General features: G+C 41.8%; 1 protein-coding gene across 2 annotated transcripts in view; it reads left to right on the top strand.

The window, feature by feature from the left end:
- LOC135451489 (glypican-5-like) overlaps positions 1-17,921 on the top strand; it is a 366,422-nt gene that overhangs the window by 114,266 nt on the left and 234,235 nt on the right. The window contains exons 4-6 of one of the 2 annotated variants that reach the window (XM_064720748.1): positions 10,540-10,670; positions 14,931-14,990; positions 16,503-16,628. In XM_064720748.1, the coding sequence (XP_064576818.1) occupies positions 10,540-10,670; positions 14,931-14,990; positions 16,503-16,628 (317 nt within the window). The remainder of the gene's footprint in view (positions 1-10,539; positions 10,671-14,930; positions 14,991-16,502; positions 16,629-17,921) is intronic. The other variant, XM_064720749.1, reaches the window with a different exon arrangement.

Here is a 17,921-nt window from a genome sequence, read left to right as displayed (position 1 = left end):
CTTCTTCTTGCTTGCTAGCCTTCTGATGAAATCCTTTCTTCTATTCTTTTAGTATAGTTTTAGTCTATTATTTACTTTTACTATAATGTATATAATAAAATAATAAATCAGCCTTCTGAAACATGGAGTCAGATCCTCATCTCTTCCCTCTTCCTGTGACCCCTGTGAACACCATCACACCCAGATGTGATAATTCAGGCCCCCAGGGGTGGCTGCAGGTTTTCCCTTGTGCAGGGTCCTGCTCCTCTTTGCTGGTGAACCTTCCTGAGGCCCTAAGGCCAAGGAGCACAAAAGTGGCTGTTTTGATACCCACTATAAGCAAAACACCTCTGTGGTATTTTTAGGTCTCCAGGAGGAGGAAGGAAAAATTTGACTCCATGTTTTTAGAAGGTCAATTTATTATTATATTATATCATATAGTATCATGCTATATTAAAACTATACTAAAAAATAGAGGAAAAATACTTACAGAAAGCTTAACAAGATACTAATGAAAAACTCATAACCTTCCAGAACCTCAACACAGCTGGCTGTGATTAGTCATAAAGTTAAAACAATTCACATGTTAAGTAAACAATCTCCAGCTACATTCCAAAGCAGCAAAACACAAAAGAAGCAAACAAAATAATATTATTTTCACTTTTCTCTGAAGCTTCTCAGGTTCCCAGGAGAAGAAATCCTTGCAAAAGGATTTTTCAGAAAATATGACAGTGACACACCTCTACTGCATGAGGAGTGATTTCCTTGGGAGACAGGAGAGAAGTCTGAGAATTTGTTTATAAATTTAATGTAGTTGTCTCAATGTGAAAAATGTCTTCTAAGTATTTTTATAAAAGGGGTGCTGCGTAATTGCTACGGGTCTTGGATAGTTACTGAATTCTTCAGTCATCTAAAGTCACTTATTTGTGTTCAGGAAAAAAGGAGTGGGAGAATATGTTTATTTTGACAGCAGCTGTCAGAAAATAGGGGAGTAAAATGTAATTAAAATTATATATCTCATGAAAAAAGAATTGACTGTGTTTATCAGTCTTTTCTAATTATTATATTAGTTAAATTTATGGAAGCAAAATTGAAGGGTATTCTTTCTCTGTAGATGTTGACATTATTTTTGACATGTTGATTTAATGATTGCATAAACTTACAGTATTATTTTGTCTTAGAGGACAATGTGAAAGTATATAATGACCTTCTGACTTCCTACATATTTTTGTTAGGCAGCTTCCATAATGCTGTTTGGAGAAAGCTCAGGCATTTTGCCTGTCCAATGAAATGCTTACAGTAATGATGAACAGAAAATAATAATCACAGAAGGATTTCAGATTTCTGCTGGAAATTGATGGTTTTTTCTGCTCTTGATAGCTATTTTGGCAAATGTTTTCAGGGTGGATTTATAAGTGCTCTTATAAATACATGGGAGAGGCATGACTTCATGTATCTTCAATGCTGGTTTACATTTGCACCATCAGCCACTCCTAAGAGGAATGCTCTTATCCCTCTTTCATGCATATGTATATATGTAATAACCAATATTTGTTATATGTATTGTAACATATTTAATTATCCTCTGAATATACTCAAGTGTCAGTTTAAAATAGCAGAAGCAGTTTTTCACAAGGGATTTGGAGTAAACTCTTTCACTTAGAGAATGTTTCCCCCATTTACTTTCCTGAAACTTGGTTCTTAGGATGTCTCTACCTGCAGAGAAAGGGGAGATTTGGATCAGGAGCTGTCAGACCTGTAAGTCTGACATCTATTTTTGCAATGTGTTGCTGTTTCTTGCCTTCTTTTGGATATCCTCCATAATGCCAGCCACTAATGAAAACTGCTAAGAAGCAATTCTGCTTGCATTCTGTAAAGCCTGGAGACAAAACACTTCCCTGAGAGGTGTCTGTTGTACCAAAGAACCTGTTAGGATGTTTGTTTTGTATGTCTGGGCTTGTGCCTGAATGCCTGAGTGGTGATGGCCACCTACAAAAGTGTGTTAACCTGAAAATGAAGCTGAATTGCAGGTTCAGAGAGCTGTGTGACTGAGTTACCCACAGATCTAATCCGGCTCGGGTTCCTGGTAATTCACTGAAATTTTTATTTGTTCACACATGAGAAATCAGTGTCAGTCAACTCAGCCAGTTATTTAAAATCACGATTGCTGCAATTCTGGTGTGATTACAGCTGCAATAAGTGTGACTAGAGGAACATGAGACTCCAGGTGGCTCAGACTTAGGGTCTGTCCTACCCAGCTGTATTTGGCAATGCCAAAAGAAGGTGCCAGAAGAGGGAGAAACACTCCCTCTTTCAGTAACCTCCCCTGCATGTTGGTCCCTGATGTCCTGGGCCATCCTGTGAGTTCTGCTGAGCAGAGGGGACCGACTGTGCTGGGGTGGGGATCAAACTGGCTGCATTAGGGAAAAGAGGGCTGGAAAGGGCTCTTGTCTTGGGGAGCTCTTGGGCATCATCAGCAGGCCAGGTATGCCTGGCCAAAATTAATCTGAGAAAAAAGCATGGCTCATCTATAGGGACTAGAAGGATGGCATACTCATTTTTGACTAAAGATGTGTAGGGAGGTGCCTGAGCCTAAGGAAAGATGGGAATTTTTGGGATTATCTGAACCCTGGGTATGATCCCTGCTGCCTGTCAGCCCTGCCCTGCAGCTCTCACTGACTGGGCTGGGCTCAAACTGAGCCTGAGTAATCCAGGGTCTGGGTTTGAACAGACAGGGGTCTGCTAGGAAAGGCAGGAGCCTCTCCTGAAATGGAAAATGGAAACCCCCTCCCTCTGAATTATTATAATTTTGAAATTAAGGGGCTCTCAGGCAGAGATATGAGACTAGGAATAACAGATCTTTAACAGGAAAATTAAAAATACAAAAGCAATAGTACAAATTAAAACAAACCACTGCCAGAGTCAGAACCTGTGACCATGTTCACAGGGGTCTTAGGATGAGGGAAGAGATGAGGATCTGACTCCATGTTTCAGAAGGCTTGATTTATTATTTTATTATATATATTATATTAAAACTATACTAAAAGAATAGAAGAAAAGGTTTCATCAGAAGGCTGGCTAAGAATAGAAAAAGCAATAATGAATAACAAGGGCTTGTGACTGAACAGAGAGTCCGAGCCAGCTGACTGTGATTGGCCATTAATTAGAAACAACCACATGAGACCAATCACAGATGCACCTGTTGCATTCCACAGCAGCAGATAACCATTGCTTACATTTTGTTCCTGAGGCCTGCCAGCTTCTCAGGAGGAAAAATCCTAAGGAAAGGATTTTTCAGAAAAGATGTCTGTGACAAGAACAGTCCATGTCCCCTGTGTGTCAGGGCGGTGTCCCAGCCCCATCCATGGGGGCTCAGCCCTCCTGCAGTGCCAGCTGTGGCTCTGCTGCAGCACGGATCCTGCACAAGGGGGGAGTTTTCCTCTGCAGCTCCAGGGCTGCTGCAGATGGGCCTGGGCTCCCTCTGGCCATGCAGGGCAGCAGAAAGCTGCTCCTCTGGCAATGCAGGGGGCAAAGGCTGCTGTGCTGTGCCAGGCTCAGATTGGATCCAGGGAGGAATGCTTGGCTCCTCCCCTGGGCGGAGCATCTCCCCATGGGATGCTGGGATTGGATCAGCCCTGCAGGGACACTCAGTGGCCATGGACAGCAGAGATCTCCTGGAGGGAGGGTTGGCTGGGGGAGAGATAAAGAAACAACTGCCCCATGGACAGCAGAGAACTGCCCCAGCTCTGACAGATGGGGATAGAACACACGCACCCAGCTGCACCTTTCAGCCTTGTACTTGGTTATTGAACCTTTGAAAAGCAAACTGGGAATAGTTTTTCTTTGTTACATTTTAAGCTTGCAGTGATAAAAGAAATTCCAGGAATATTTGGATAATTGCGTTCCCTTAAGAATGGGTATAAATAGTAAACACAATACAAGGCAATATTATTTCGATATACTGTAATGAATTTGAAAAGTTATTGAAAGGAAATTTGAATAAAATCTTTTAATTGATTTTGTTATGCTATCTTTAAAGTCACCTAATTTTTCTGAGAGCTCTTAAAATCGCTCACTTGGATTGGCTCCCAGTGGAATTTTCTTTTCATGCTAGATTATTGTAATTAATTATAAAATTGTGCTTAACCTTTGTAGGTTGCCAATATCTAAAGACAAATGTCACAAGTAACAAAGGCCAGGGAAGATTAGTTCTGAGTCTAGGGGGGATTGTGGAGGAGAAGGGAAGATATCATTTGACCTCTCAGGTGCTGCTGCTATTTTATTGTTTTGGCTTTATAAATAATAACAACTTGTCTTTTCAGCTGGGTAAATATATGTACAGTTAGACCGAAAATGTTTTGAAAAAATCCTGACAAAATAGACAAAGTTACTGACTTGTGTGTGCTTAAAAGATTTTACCTCTTGAGATGCACTGTGGATAGTTGGATACACTGAGCAGAAATGTGCAATTTTAAAAGCCAGTGAGAACAGAAAATACCAGCACTGTAATTTATGGTAAGAGTTTGTTAGATACAAACTCGGTAGAATTCTTAAAATGCCTGGTGTCCATGTAAAGTATTTATTTTATATTTTTGCAGGAATTTTTTCCTGTTCTCCCTGTGAACAAGAGCTCTGTGTGTGCATTCAGATGCAGCTTTGTGGCATGCCCAGCACAGGTTATCTCGCCACTCTTTGTTAATGGTGTTACAGAACAACACTCCACATTCTCACCATTTGTACTTTTAGCTGAGGTAGAATTTGATTAATTTAAAAAACTGCTGCAGAATTTGTCCACTCCCTGTGACCATTGTTGGTACCTGATAGGACCTCTTCTGCCACAGACAGAACAACAGAACTTTATTTTTTTTTTTTTTAATATATTTTTTTAGGATTTAAGTTCTGTGGCTGAATTCTTTGGTGTCCAAGTGTGAAGTCTGACAGAAGGTTTTTCTGCCTCTGAGGAATTCATAACCCAATTCTCCTTGGAAGAATCTCTACTATCTAAGGGTCAGCTTCTCTAACTGCCAGATTTCAGAAGATTTGTAGGAAATTATTTTAAATTGGACTATTCAGTAGATTCAAGATGAGAGAGAAGGGAATGCTTCCCTCATGAGTGAAAGCCAACATATTCCTGTAGGAAAATGAACGAATAATCCCTTAGTTTGCTTATGTACTGCTGAACTCTGCTACCAGCAAAATGTTCCTAATAGGAAACATATTCCAAAAGGGAGAGAATATTTAAAAAAAGACAAAATCAGAAGTTATTTGCTCTCTTGTCTGATTTTGTTCAATAAGATAGAGGCAGTGGCAATGAGCCATGAGCCCCGACTTGCATTTTATCATATGGGCCCCCACTTGGTTTTGGAGCACTGGAAATCAATGTTTTACAGCAATGCTTTGGTAGCAGGTGACAGCCACCCCAAGGAGAGAATTCTGTCTTTCCAGAGTAAACTCTGGTTGATGCTTGGACAGCATAAAGTCACAAGTGATACTGGTCGGTTTGTTTTCCTCTGTGTGATGGAGTGATGCAAGGACATCTGTGCCCCTGAGCAGTGAGAGCTCCTGGTGAACATGCAGGTCTGAAAACTCAGACATCATTTCCCCAGAATTCAGCGTTTCTCATTCCCTCCTTTCACTTTGTGCAACCCCAGGGCACACAGGGAATATTGCTGTGTCTGCTCTGGGTGCCCTGACCCCCAGGGCAGCACTGACTCTGACCCTCATCCATGGAGAAAGTTTCCCACACTTCAAGACAGACTGGAACCCACAAAAGTGTGAAACAGATTCTAGAGAGCAGTGCAGGTGCATCACTGGGTGAGAAATTGAGGGTTTGGGGTTTTTAGTGTGTTGTGGATGGCAGCAAGATGGAGGGCACAGGGTGCTGTCCTGGGTTTCTTCTTCAGCTTCTTCTTCCTCCTTCTCCATGGGTTTGGGTGGCATTTTGTGATTGGGCAGGAAAGTCTGCACTGGGGGCTCTGTGGGATCAGTTATTGGGTTAAAAGGGAAAATAATCCAGGTGTCAGCTCTTAATGGGATAGTTTAGTCTTAGGAGACCTTGTACCAAGAGCTTGTTGACCATTTTGTGCCTTCTAATGCAAAGCTGCTGAACTCACAGCAGTGAGACTGTTTTACTGATTAGAAATAATAAACACCTGGGTCTGAACATGAAACTGTTGTCTGGAGTGCCTGCAATGCAGAGCCAGAGAAACCCACAGCTGGGACCCCCACATCACTTCAAACTTGGCATCTGGAACCTGGGTTAGACCAAACTCCAGTCGTGCTTTGGAGGGTGTTTGTGGCACCTGTGGGGCACAGCAGGACTGGGGATGCCATTTGGCAGAGGGGATCTACAGAGCTGGGCTGGGGACAAATCCAGGCACAGAAACCTGCAGGCAAATGTGTTGTGGTGGTGTTGGGTCCCCAGGATGAGGTGAGAGATGAGAATTTGACTCCAGATTCTCATAATGCTGATTTATTATGATACGATATTAGAAATATTATACTAAAACTATACTAAAGAAGGAGAAAGGAGACATCAGAAGGCTTAACAAGAATGAATTATAAAAACCCATGACTGACTGAGAGAGTCCGACACTGCTGGCTGTGATTGGCCATTAATTAAAAACAATTCACATGGAACCAATCAAACATTCACCTGTTGGTGAGCAACCTCCAAACCACATCCCAAGCAATCAGATAATTCTTGTTTACATTTTTTTCCTGAGGCTTCTCAGCTTCTCAGGAGAAAAATCCTGGTGGAGGGATTTTTCAGAAAATATTGTGGTGACACAAATGTGTCAGCATTTTAATAACAACAACTCAAAGCCCATCACTGAGAAAATCTTGCACTTTAAAACACTAATCTTCCCATTACAAACTCAAAGAAAATTACTGTTCTGGACTAGTGAAAAGGTCTCCTGCTTTAGAGAGATAAGATTCTCTTGGTACCCAGAAGGGCATGACATTTTTTTCCCATGTTTGATTATATCAAATGTATTAAATTTGACCTCAGCGTTTAAGGTTACCCAAGCTGTAAGAGTTCAAGAAGATTCTGGATGAGAATTTTTCCATTTATTTTGTTAAGCCTCTGTAATAATTGTAAATAGTCATTCTTTTAAATAACAAATAGTAAGAGGTCAAAAAATGTGTGTATATGATTCTGCTTTTCATTATCAAGAAGAATTCACAGCAGAAAAAAATGTAGCTAGGGCTGGAAAAACAGATATTTAAGAGGAATCATTCCTGTGTAAGAAAAAAGCTTTAATATGAATAAAAATGTTAGAATTGTGAAACATGATTGATAATTCAGAAATTAATGAGGCAGGGGAAATATCAGTTTTCAGCTGTAGACGTTCACTGTTAGTGCTTAAATATGGCAAAGAGGAATGACATGAGAGTCCTGCCATTGATGAGGGATGATTTTCTGTCAGTTTGTAATTTAAGATTGGCAGACTTATTTTAAGTTTAAAAATCCAAGAAATGGGCTCAGTCATTCTTTATGTTGATTCCTGGTTATTCCTTTCCTACACCCTAAAATCAGGATTTTAAAATAAAAAGTAATTAATTTGAATTTAAAGAAATTTATTTTAAAAAATAATTAGTTTAAAATTAATTAATTTAAAATTTTATTAATTAATTTGACATTCCAGTTTACAGTGGAATGTAAATTCCACTGATTTTCCTGTGGATGATGGTTGATTCAGGAGCTCAACTTAGGATGGGAGGGAAACTCTGTGGCCCTCACTGTTAACACACAGGGAACTCGCAGCACTATTGCAGTTCTAGAAAACAGCTTTTTGGGTTTTTTATGGTGTGCCTCAATGCCTTTCAATTTACACAACACTACCTTGTTTTTTATAAGTCACCCATCTGGAAGTTGAGATGGTTTTTCATACATGAATGTTCTCATTTGTGCCATCAGCTTTGTGACTGCTCAAATCAGCTGGTAAAATTCAGGCTTTTCTGTTGGTTTATTTTACAGAAAAATACACATGATGGTGAGATGTGAAAATTAGCCCACATTAAAAAGAATAAATTAAAAGTCAGATTTTTGTTTAACTCATTCAGAATTTGAAACAAATATGGGAACAGGGATAACCCCCAAGGGGGGCTGCTGGGACTGCCTGGCCTGGCGCCAGCTGGGCTGAGAATGGCACTGTGTGACAAAAGAAGTGTGGTTTGCCCTTTTATTTAACAACTTTTTTCTTAATGGAGTAGAACTGGTTAAAATTTTCCGCTGAGAAATATTTTTTTCCATCAAATATGTGTGGTTTTGTTTGATATGCTTTAAACTGTTACTACTGCTTAAAAAGCAAGCCCTGAAGCAGAGGTTTGGCATAGGAAATACTGAAACCTGGGCAATCTAAAGAGTCATTTCTGTAGTATCAAAAATTCCAGTCAAGACAAAGTTGGTGTTTTCATTTGGATGCTTAAACTGTTGATTCGCAACAGAAATGATGACTTCAGTATCTTCTTTCAGGAAAAACAAGAAATTGGGAGTTCTCCATTGATCATGTATATGAGAGCCACATTGCTTGTGCAAGCCACTCTGATTTGAGTGGGTAAAAACCTTCTCAAATGCATAGTGACAAGATGTGAGGTGTATGTAATTTGAAGACATGAACTTTAGTGCCATGATGAAATCTGAGATGGATTTTGCAGAGACCTTGGGTGGGAATTGGGGTCTGTGTGCTGCGGGGAGCTGGGCAGCCTGGGGTGCAGGGCAGAAAGCATCCTGTGCAGGAATGTGCTCCAGCTGTGTTGTACCCTCTGTCCACTCTGAAGGGTTCAAAAGGCTTTTTTGTTTGGTATTTTCATTTGCATAGAGTGGGGTTTTTTTCCTTTTCATAAGTTTGGAAGGGACTGAAATGAACTATTTGGTTTCCCAAAGTTGTGTTTTAAACCAGTACTGTGCTAGTCCCTGGTGAGACCAGAGCAGTGTACACAGTGCCTGGTGTTGAGTGAGGCAGCTGCTCCCACCCTGCTGCTGGACATGTGTCACGATTAATCCAGTATTTTCCCATCCAGCTGCTGCAGTTTTAGCTTCTTCACAGCATATTATACTGGGCTGGGCTGGAAATCAAACAGCTAAAGCTGACTGTCACTGTCATGCCTACAGAACTTCCAGTTCTGCACATTGTTTTTTTTCTCAGAGGAGGATGTCTTAGCTTCACATAATTGTGGTTCTCCTGGAAGAAATGGGCTGAGAAATGGGCAGAGAAAATTGTCCTGTGCTGATGCTGACATCTGTGTGATAGTGGTGCAAAGGGACAGAAAAGGTACCTGGAGTCACCTGTGTGTTGTGGTGTTGTGGGTCCCCAGGATGAGGTGAGAGATGAGAATTGACTCCAAGTTCTCAGAAGGCTGATCTATTATTTTATGATATATGATATGATATGATATGATATGCAAATTATATACTAAAACTATACTAAAGAAAGAGAAAAGAGACATCAGAAGGCTTCACAAGAATGAATAATAAAAACCCGTGACTGAATCAGAGTCTGACACAGCCGGACTGGGATTGGTCATGAATTAAAAACAATTCATATGCTGGGTAAACAGTTCTCCAAATCACATTCCAGAGGAGCAAAACATGGCGAAGCTGAGATTTCTCATCTTGCCAGGAGAAGAAATCCTGGCGAAGGGATTTTTCATAAAATACCATGGTGACACCTGTGGGTGAAACACTCAGCAGACTCATGAGGGTTCTAGGGCTGCAGGAAAGGGCACAGAGCAGTCAGAATCCATCTCACCCTGGCTGGTTGCTGTGGGACCTTGAGGAAGGGGTGCCAAGCCCAGGGCTGTGTGGGATGGTGGATTCTGTGATTCAGGTCATTGGTGCCATGCTCAGAGCAGGATTCCCTCTGTGGTCTCTTTGTGTTTGCTTGGGGATTTAAGTGTGGGTAAAACATCACAGGGTAAATCCACATTGGTGGATAAGAAAGGGAAGGGACTTGTCTTCCTCCTGTCACTTAAAGCTGTTACAGCAAATAAATGTGTCAGGATACATGAGCAGTGTCAGATCCACAGTGCAGAAAGGATAAACACCAGCCTGCTTTCTCCTGGACTGAGCCTAAATCCCTGGGGAGGCTTCAGGAGGGGCAGTGAGGACTGAGTGATGTTACATGGCCTGGTTACAGGCTGGAAGAATTGGTTATCTGCTGATTACAAGCCCTTCAAACTCTGGATAGACTCTGCTTTTCATGCATGAGGCAGATATTCCACCAAAATCCGTGTACCTTTGAGCTCCAGGTATGTTTCTGAATCAAAGTTTAGTTTGCCAATACTTCACCAGTCACCACTTCAGCCCTTCCAAGTGTGCTGTAGTGCAAGTACCCACTGGGAAATCCATGGCTGCTGACTTTCTGCTGTTCTTTGCCCTGCCATGGAATTTGCTCCTTCTTTTGCAAGGCACTTGTTCCCAGCTGCTGGAAGGAAGAATCCTTTCACAATATCTCGTGCAGCGAACACAGACTGCAGGGAACAGACTTTTGTGGGGTTGGAAATCCTTTTTTTTTTCACTCACATCCTGTTTCACTTTGCCTCCCTTTCTCACAGGTTGATAAAGTGTGTGGACAGCCCAAACAGCAAGAGGGGAACCTGTCATCAGCCAGTATTGTGCCAGTGAAGGAGGTGACTGGAACCCAGACATTTGTGATGGCCCACACCAGCCTGAACAACAGGAGAAGGTAAGCCTGGGCTGCAATTGCTTTGAAACAAACCCTCAGCTCTTCATTTGTCTATTCTTGGCACTGCTCAAGGCAAAGCCACAGCTCTCTGTGTCACCTCCTCTGTGTGCTGTCCAGCCACAGTCACACAGGGGACACTGTGGGTCACACTGTGGGTCTGTCCAAGAAAGGCCAGGCTTGGTATCCTTGCTGAACACCAAGGTGTTTGTTATTTCCAGAATCTTTCAGTGAAAATGGTGAAAGCTTTTCCTCAACAAAGTCTGAGGAAACTATTTCCACAGCTGAGTGCTTAAAATGTACCTGCCCAGGTCTGTAAGGACATGAGCTTACCCAGGGGCAGAAGGGGGAAGGAGGAAGGGGTTGGAAAGGAAAAATTCATTGCCCTGACACCAAGTCAGTGCCTGATTGCCCTCGAGTGGGCAGGAGTGATAAAATCCTTTGGAATATACTTGATTTGTTGCATAACAAAGAGCTGAAGGAGTTTTTTAGGCTTCTTGTGACCTTCTTGACTTCTAGTCTTCATATGAGACACCTGCATCTGAGCCTTGCCACTGGGCTGGGCAAGAGTGTCCCTGCTCCCTCATATCCAGAGTTCTTCTGTCCCTTTACCTTGTGTAGCTCCTTCTGTACATTCTAGGAGAGGATTTTTCCACAATCCCACTCACAATACATGAGTAGATGTCAGAGCAAGCTGCCCATAAACTCCCATTGCCTGTTTGTGGCTGGCACCTTGTCCTCTGTAAGAGCAGAGTGAATGTGGAACAAGCCCCATCACTGGAGTTGTGCTGGGCTTACCTCTGCCCAAAAGCAGCATTAAACTGCCCAGGCAGCCTGTGTGTATCTCTGCTGGGCAAGTGGATGACTGGAGCAATGTTAAAATTGTAAAATGTTAAAATTTCCACAGTCTGCGTTCTGGTGTTTCAGTTGTGAACATGAGATTTTTATCCATTTCTGGTTTAATTCTCAGCTTGCATGAATGGAACAAAGAGATAAAAGTAATAACAGCAAGCAAAGTGTTTTGGGTGATAGTGATAATTTTTTTTTTATCCTTTTGTAATTGAAAGGCAAACCATAACAGTTTGTGCTAGTGCTTGGAGTTAATCAATTTTTACCATGCAAATCAGAAAAAGGGAGCATTACAGACATCAAATTAATGACTTCAGCAACAAAAATCCAAAGAACAGTTGTAGTACAATTATTGAAATAGGCATTTAACAGCACAGAGCCCTGGGCCATCTTCTGTGTAACTCACTGACTTGGCTGGGGCTTAACACTGGCAGCCCAAAAGCCGGAACTGCCAACCTGTCAACAGGTGATCTCTTAAAAAGTTGCAGATTTGTGTCTTCAATGGCATGAAAGCTGCTCTTTCTCACCTGATGATCTGCTTGCTCCCCTTCCCCACCATCCAGAATTATTGGTATATTGACCTTTTAAAATGGAAGGCTTGTAGATGGAAAAGAAAATTGCTCTAAATTAGAAAGTTTGCTAGAATTCGTCTGCACACTAAAAATTAATTTATCCAAAAAATCTAAACTAAGTCCCTGCTTATAGAATTAGCATGAAAAATTACTGAATTACAGTGTTGATAGGTATTGTGGAGAGCCTGTGCACCAAAAATGAATGATGGAAATATGCCATAAATAGCAAGAAGTGGAAAATCTGAAGCTATTCTTCACAACTTCCTATAAAACACATTGCCTGAAGCTTGTACTTCTGCTTCTTGGAAACAATTGTGAAAGCATAGAGTGAAAGACACAGTGGTTGGCAGCATCACTGTGTTGTTCATTCTCCATCATTTAATCACATATGACATCAATAAAAAATCAATTTAAAGTAATAAAAATCTGTAATACATGGGTTAAATAATTTCTGCAGTGGGTTGTGTAAAATGCACTTGGAGTGACAGAAAATTGCTACAGGGGAACCAGATGATGAGAGTAATTACATGAATCTTTCGTGAGGCCACTCCTTGTGGTGATGCTGGGAAAGGGAGAGCAGTAATGTCAGCTCTGTCAGTTCAGGTGCAGGGCCAGGGTGGTTTGTACTAGCACTGAGTCTGTCTGGAGGTCTGGCTGAGGGACATCCTTCCAAATGATCCTGTAATCCCAGGGGAGGCTGGCACTGACTGCAGCCTTTTAGGGTAAGGAGGGGAAAGAGAAGGAATGAGCCAACACTCCCCAAGTGAACAGAAAAGCTGTGGCTTGTTCCCTTGTGTGTCAGAGCATTCCTGAGCTCAGAAAGAGCCTCTGTGGAGGAGAAACCACTATCAAGTGGCCTCTCCTGTGTAGTGCAGAACCTGCTCAAGGTGCCCTCAGAGCCCCAGTGCAGACAGCTGCAGGTGGGTGTTTGCTCCCGGGGTGCTGGGTCTCTGCCAGGCCATGGGAACAATCAGGCTCCTTTTCCTGGAGCTGGAGAACCTCTGGTTTCAGCTGAGGAGCAGAGCCAGGGCTGCAGGTGCAGGACAAGTGAGGTTCTTCCATGGTGTCCCTTGGCCTGAGCTGTTCTTCATTGGGATCTGTTTGGGGTCTGGCTGCAGCCAGCCCTCCTCACCCTTCTCTCTGCTGCAGGGTCTGCACACAGCAACTGGATCCTCTTTTGCAGCAGTTGAACCCTTTTCTTCTCCTCTGACTCTCATGGGTTCCTGGGAGATTTCCCATCTCTCTTGATTTTACTCTGCATTCCATTCCTGCATATTTTTTGTTATGCATCATTTAAGTGTCAGGGACAATAATGAAAGAAGCTGAAACTTGAATAAATGTTGCATGATCTCGCAAGAAACCATTTCCTATGATTAAACTGGCAAGCATAAAATTGATTATTATTTTTTTTACCATTACACAATCGTAGTCAGGGATTAACTGAAACTGGCAGCATTGCTGCTGGAGTAATTTTTTTAATGTGGAGGTTACTATAACATGTAATAGAGATGACAAGAAAATTGAAACCATATGATGGTGCAGGGAATGGAAATGGCATGTAGAGAATCTCAGTAAATTGGAATGTTATTGCTGAGTTCAGCACAAAGAGCTGTTCTGGTCAGGGTCTGGTCTCCCAGCAAAGCTGAATACCTGCCTTTAGCATCTCTGCTCCATGGAACATTTCAAACCACTAAACACTGCTTACAGAGCTGTATATCAAACATCTTCAACAAAGAACTACAAAATTTTAGGTCACTGACTAGAGAAAGAAGGCTTTGAAATTTTATTTTGTTGGGATTTCTTTATGCCATGAATTTGCAGATCTTTTAAATCAACAGTTTAGGAATTCCTTTGGGAATGTTTAGAGTCAATGATATCTATTTCATTTAAAATAAACTATCTGTTGGGTCAGACATCACATGGTTTTATTAACATTTGAGTAATAAAGTGCTAGTACAAACCAGATTATTAATGTCAGATGCACATGAACTTTGATCAGGGCTGAAGTTTCAGTTGATTCAGATACAAATTTTCATTTGTTTTTTTTGAGTGGCTGTGTTGGAGTTCCTGCAGGCAGGTGCCACTCCCCTGATGGCCAGGGCAGGTCCCTGCTGTCCTGTGGCCACTTCTGCCATCAGTGCCATGGCTGAGATGGCAGAGCTGCATCCTCTGTGTGTCCTCAGGCTGCTCTCTCCACTAAGAACACGAAATAATCACCAGGGTTATTGCCACAGTTCTTCCCCCACAGTAGTCTGAAGTCTGTGTCTCCAGTTTTGCAGAGCTGGTGTTTTTTTCAGTGGTGGAATCCCAGAACAGCAAAAATACCTGTGTTTATATTATTTATTAACAGGCAGTAAATTGCTCATTGTACCAGAACATGAATGCTACTGGTTTGTATCCCCCTCCCCATGGTTCCCATCCTAAACTGTTTGCCATTGTTTTCTTGTACAGCTTCATGTATTTACAGCCCTTCCATTTGGTATCAGTTACACTTAATTTAAGTACCACTGAATTTATTTTCAGCTTTCTGCTGCGTGCATTGCATTTGTAATTCTGCTCTTACTTGAAAATGATTGTGACAAATAGTCTCTGTTGTACTTTTTTTCCAGTATTGAATTGACATTTTTGATTGCATGTATACCTGGCAAAAGTCTCATGATAATTTTCCTCCTTATTTATTTTCTTATAATGTCCTATGCATGTGCTTGATGACCTTTCCTTCAAATAATTTTTGCTTTTCTCTTTTGTTTTTCATTTCTTTTCCTCATTTGCCTGAATTCCTGCCTCTCCCCTACTCCCCAACCTCTCCTGACTGATGCCTATTCTCCCTGGCCTATTCCAGTTCTCTGCCTCTGAAAGCTTCAAAGAATGACAAATCAAGAAGTTTGAAAAAAATCTCTCGGTAAGAATGAAAACAAGGTGACATCCTTTGTTGTCTCTACACCTAGCTCACCTCCAGCTGTAATCTGGGAGCTGGAACACTTTTGATTTTTTACATTGTGGGGCACTGGGAAACTCTACATTTTCCCCCCCTAGTGTGTTCGTTTTATAATGATGAAAAGTAAATATTTTCACTCAGTAAGACTGAGATTTTGAACAGAGAATTCTGCATTTGCTAAGACACTGCTTTGAAATGTCAGAGCCCCACTCTGCTGAGGAGGCAAAGGAGTTTAAACCTCTAGAGCTGAGCTGAGTAAGGCAAGCTTCAGGCTCCTAAAAGGGTGCTGGTTTCCTCTTTCAAAGACTCTGATTTAGAACCTGTCAAATCTTTGGCATCTGTGCTTCCTTTTGGAACTGATCCTCTTAGCTTGTTCTGGCTGGGCTTGGCTTTGCTCTAGGAATACTCAGAGCTCATATTTGTGAGTTGGTACTCCAGAGGTAAAAATGCTGATTACCTCTTTGTAAGCCCCTAAATTCCTGCTTTTTTATTTGCTTTAAATCCCAGCTTTCCTGCTCTATTAGGCTCAGTTAGTTTCTTAGGAGCATGAGACGACCGATTTATCTAGAGCAGGATTTCATCACAGGAGGTAAATGGGATGGTTAAACACTTTTGAGATGGTATAAAGAAGGTATAAAGGTAGCTGTGGGGAGAGATGGCACGGATAGATATTTCCCAGTGGGGCTGGATGTTGTTTGAAACACCTGCTGCTGCTGAGGAGAGATAAATCCTGTGGTTTGTGCTGAGCTCCATCCAGCTGTACCCAGGCTCCTCTCCAGTGTTTGAAACCCTGCAAACCAGGAGAGATAAATCCTGTGGTTTGTGCTGAGCTCCATCCTGCTGTACCCAGGCTCCTCTCCAGTGTTTGAAACCCTGCAAACCAGGAGGAATCCTTTGGGCTCCCCAGGGCAGCTCTGAGACAGGCACAGAGCTCAGGATGGCTCCAGCTCAGTCTGGGTCCTGAACCTTGTAACACAACAAAAAGGAGCTTCTAAAGCAGTGCAGCAGGGTAATTCCTCATGGGGCTGAGTTAGCATTTGCTATTTTAGTTTGTTTTTATGGCTGCGTCAGCCAGGTATATGTCATAGGTATAATCAGATTATAAAAGAGGTAGCAGTTTGCCCTCAAGGCATTTTTCCATACACACTGTCTGTACTGGCCATGCCTTTTATGATGATGTTTTCTCAGTGTTTTTTAATCTGTTTATAATGAGTAGCTGTAGCCTTTTTTCAGATTTAGTGAGAGACACATTAACACCATGTGTTAAAAGCACCCTTTAGGTGAGTAATTATGTGTATTGACACCAGACTAAGTAAAATTGGATCTATAGGGAGTAAAAATACACTAGAAGTAGAAATTAATTCAGATTACTTATTTTCTAAAGCCTTGATATGATGGAGGGTTGGGCTGGCAGGGGGTTTAACTGAGTGCTGAGTTTGCTGTTGTGTTGTTAAATGTGCTCTTCCTGCCTTGCAGAGAGTTCATCAGTTACATGAAGAGGTCCAGAACCTTTTATGCCTCCATAGCAGAAAGGCTTTGTGATGGAGACCTGGTGATGAGAGACAGCTCAACCTGCTGGAATGGAGAGGATGTTGTGGAAAGGTAAAGCTCTAAGTAAAAATTTGCTGGCATGCTGTAGTGGTTTTGGTTCACCAATTAGAGATGTTACCAATTTTAGATTTCCCAGCCAATGCACCAGTGACTGTGGTGGCTTCAGTGATGGTCACTTCCTACTGGAGATAGGATCACGAGAAAGGCAAAGAAGGCTCAAAACTTTAAAAGGGTATAAAGAAAATGTTGTTAACAGCTGTTGGGACCCAGGACATTCCTGTGGCTGCCCTAGAGGACTCCAGACGCTGGCAAGAGGCTCAGAGACCTTGGCATGGAGTCAAAAACACCTGTGCCTTTGATTTCAGCCCATGGAAACAATTACCACCTTTGTGTGAAGAGTTACACACCACAAGGGTTTGAGTAGAATGATAGTTAATTTGTCACAGGGTGAAAAAGTAGAATTTTGGGGTTTTAGAATGGGAATTCAAGAGGCAAGATGGAGGAATCTGGGTGTGTTCTGTTCTTCTCCTTCTTCTTTTCCTTCATCTTCTGCTGTGATGGTCAGAAACAGCAACTAAAATTTAAAAAAAAAAAAGTAGGAAGAATAAAAACAAACCCTTCAGAACACTTCTCCTCCCTCCACAACTTCCCTAAATTCCTCCCATGCAAAACCAGGACAAATGGTGAAAAAAAGTCTCTTCACATCCTTCTGATGGTTCAGCAGCATTCTAAGGCACTGCTGTAGGTGCTCTGCAGGGGCCTTTCCAGTTTCCCAGCTAATTTTTTTCCTCTCTGTATTTTATCAGTGCCTTTCCCATCACCCTTCAGACTCTAAACTGGAATATACACTTGCATTTCCACGAGCTAAAATTGTTGCTGTCATTTCTTTTAGTCTGTATAACATGAGGCTACATCACCCTGAGGAGAAAAGAGATGTTTAGAACAAAATTCAGTCTTTACTATCACTGTCAAAGTATACATCAGTTTTTGCAGTGAGAGCTGCTTGGAAGTGTGCCAGTGAATGTTCTCCAAAAATTTCTTTTTTTCAAACCAGAGTAGTTCTATGGGATTGTGTTGGCTTTCATTGATGTTTCTTTTTGAAGTGGATTTTGTGGTCTGTAGCAATTACAAAAGATAAAGTTCTAGTGTTTCTGTTTTCTTGCTTTAAAGCAGTTTTCATGGTCACAAGTTGGTTTGTAGGAACTTACTCAACAATTCCAGCATGGAGCAGAGATGTGACCCTCACTGTCTGTGCCATTCATGGGGGTTCTGACTCCCACACAGCTCTGCTGAGTTCTCTCATGTGTAAAAAACTTCAGCTTAATTATGTCTGAGCTCTTTGGA

The sequence above is a fragment of the Zonotrichia leucophrys genome, chromosome 9 (genome assembly GCF_028769735.1).
Source record: "Zonotrichia leucophrys gambelii isolate GWCS_2022_RI chromosome 9, RI_Zleu_2.0, whole genome shotgun sequence".
Lineage (NCBI taxonomy): Eukaryota > Metazoa > Chordata > Aves > Passeriformes > Passerellidae > Zonotrichia > Zonotrichia leucophrys.
This window is presented reverse-complemented; position numbering and strand designations above follow the sequence as displayed.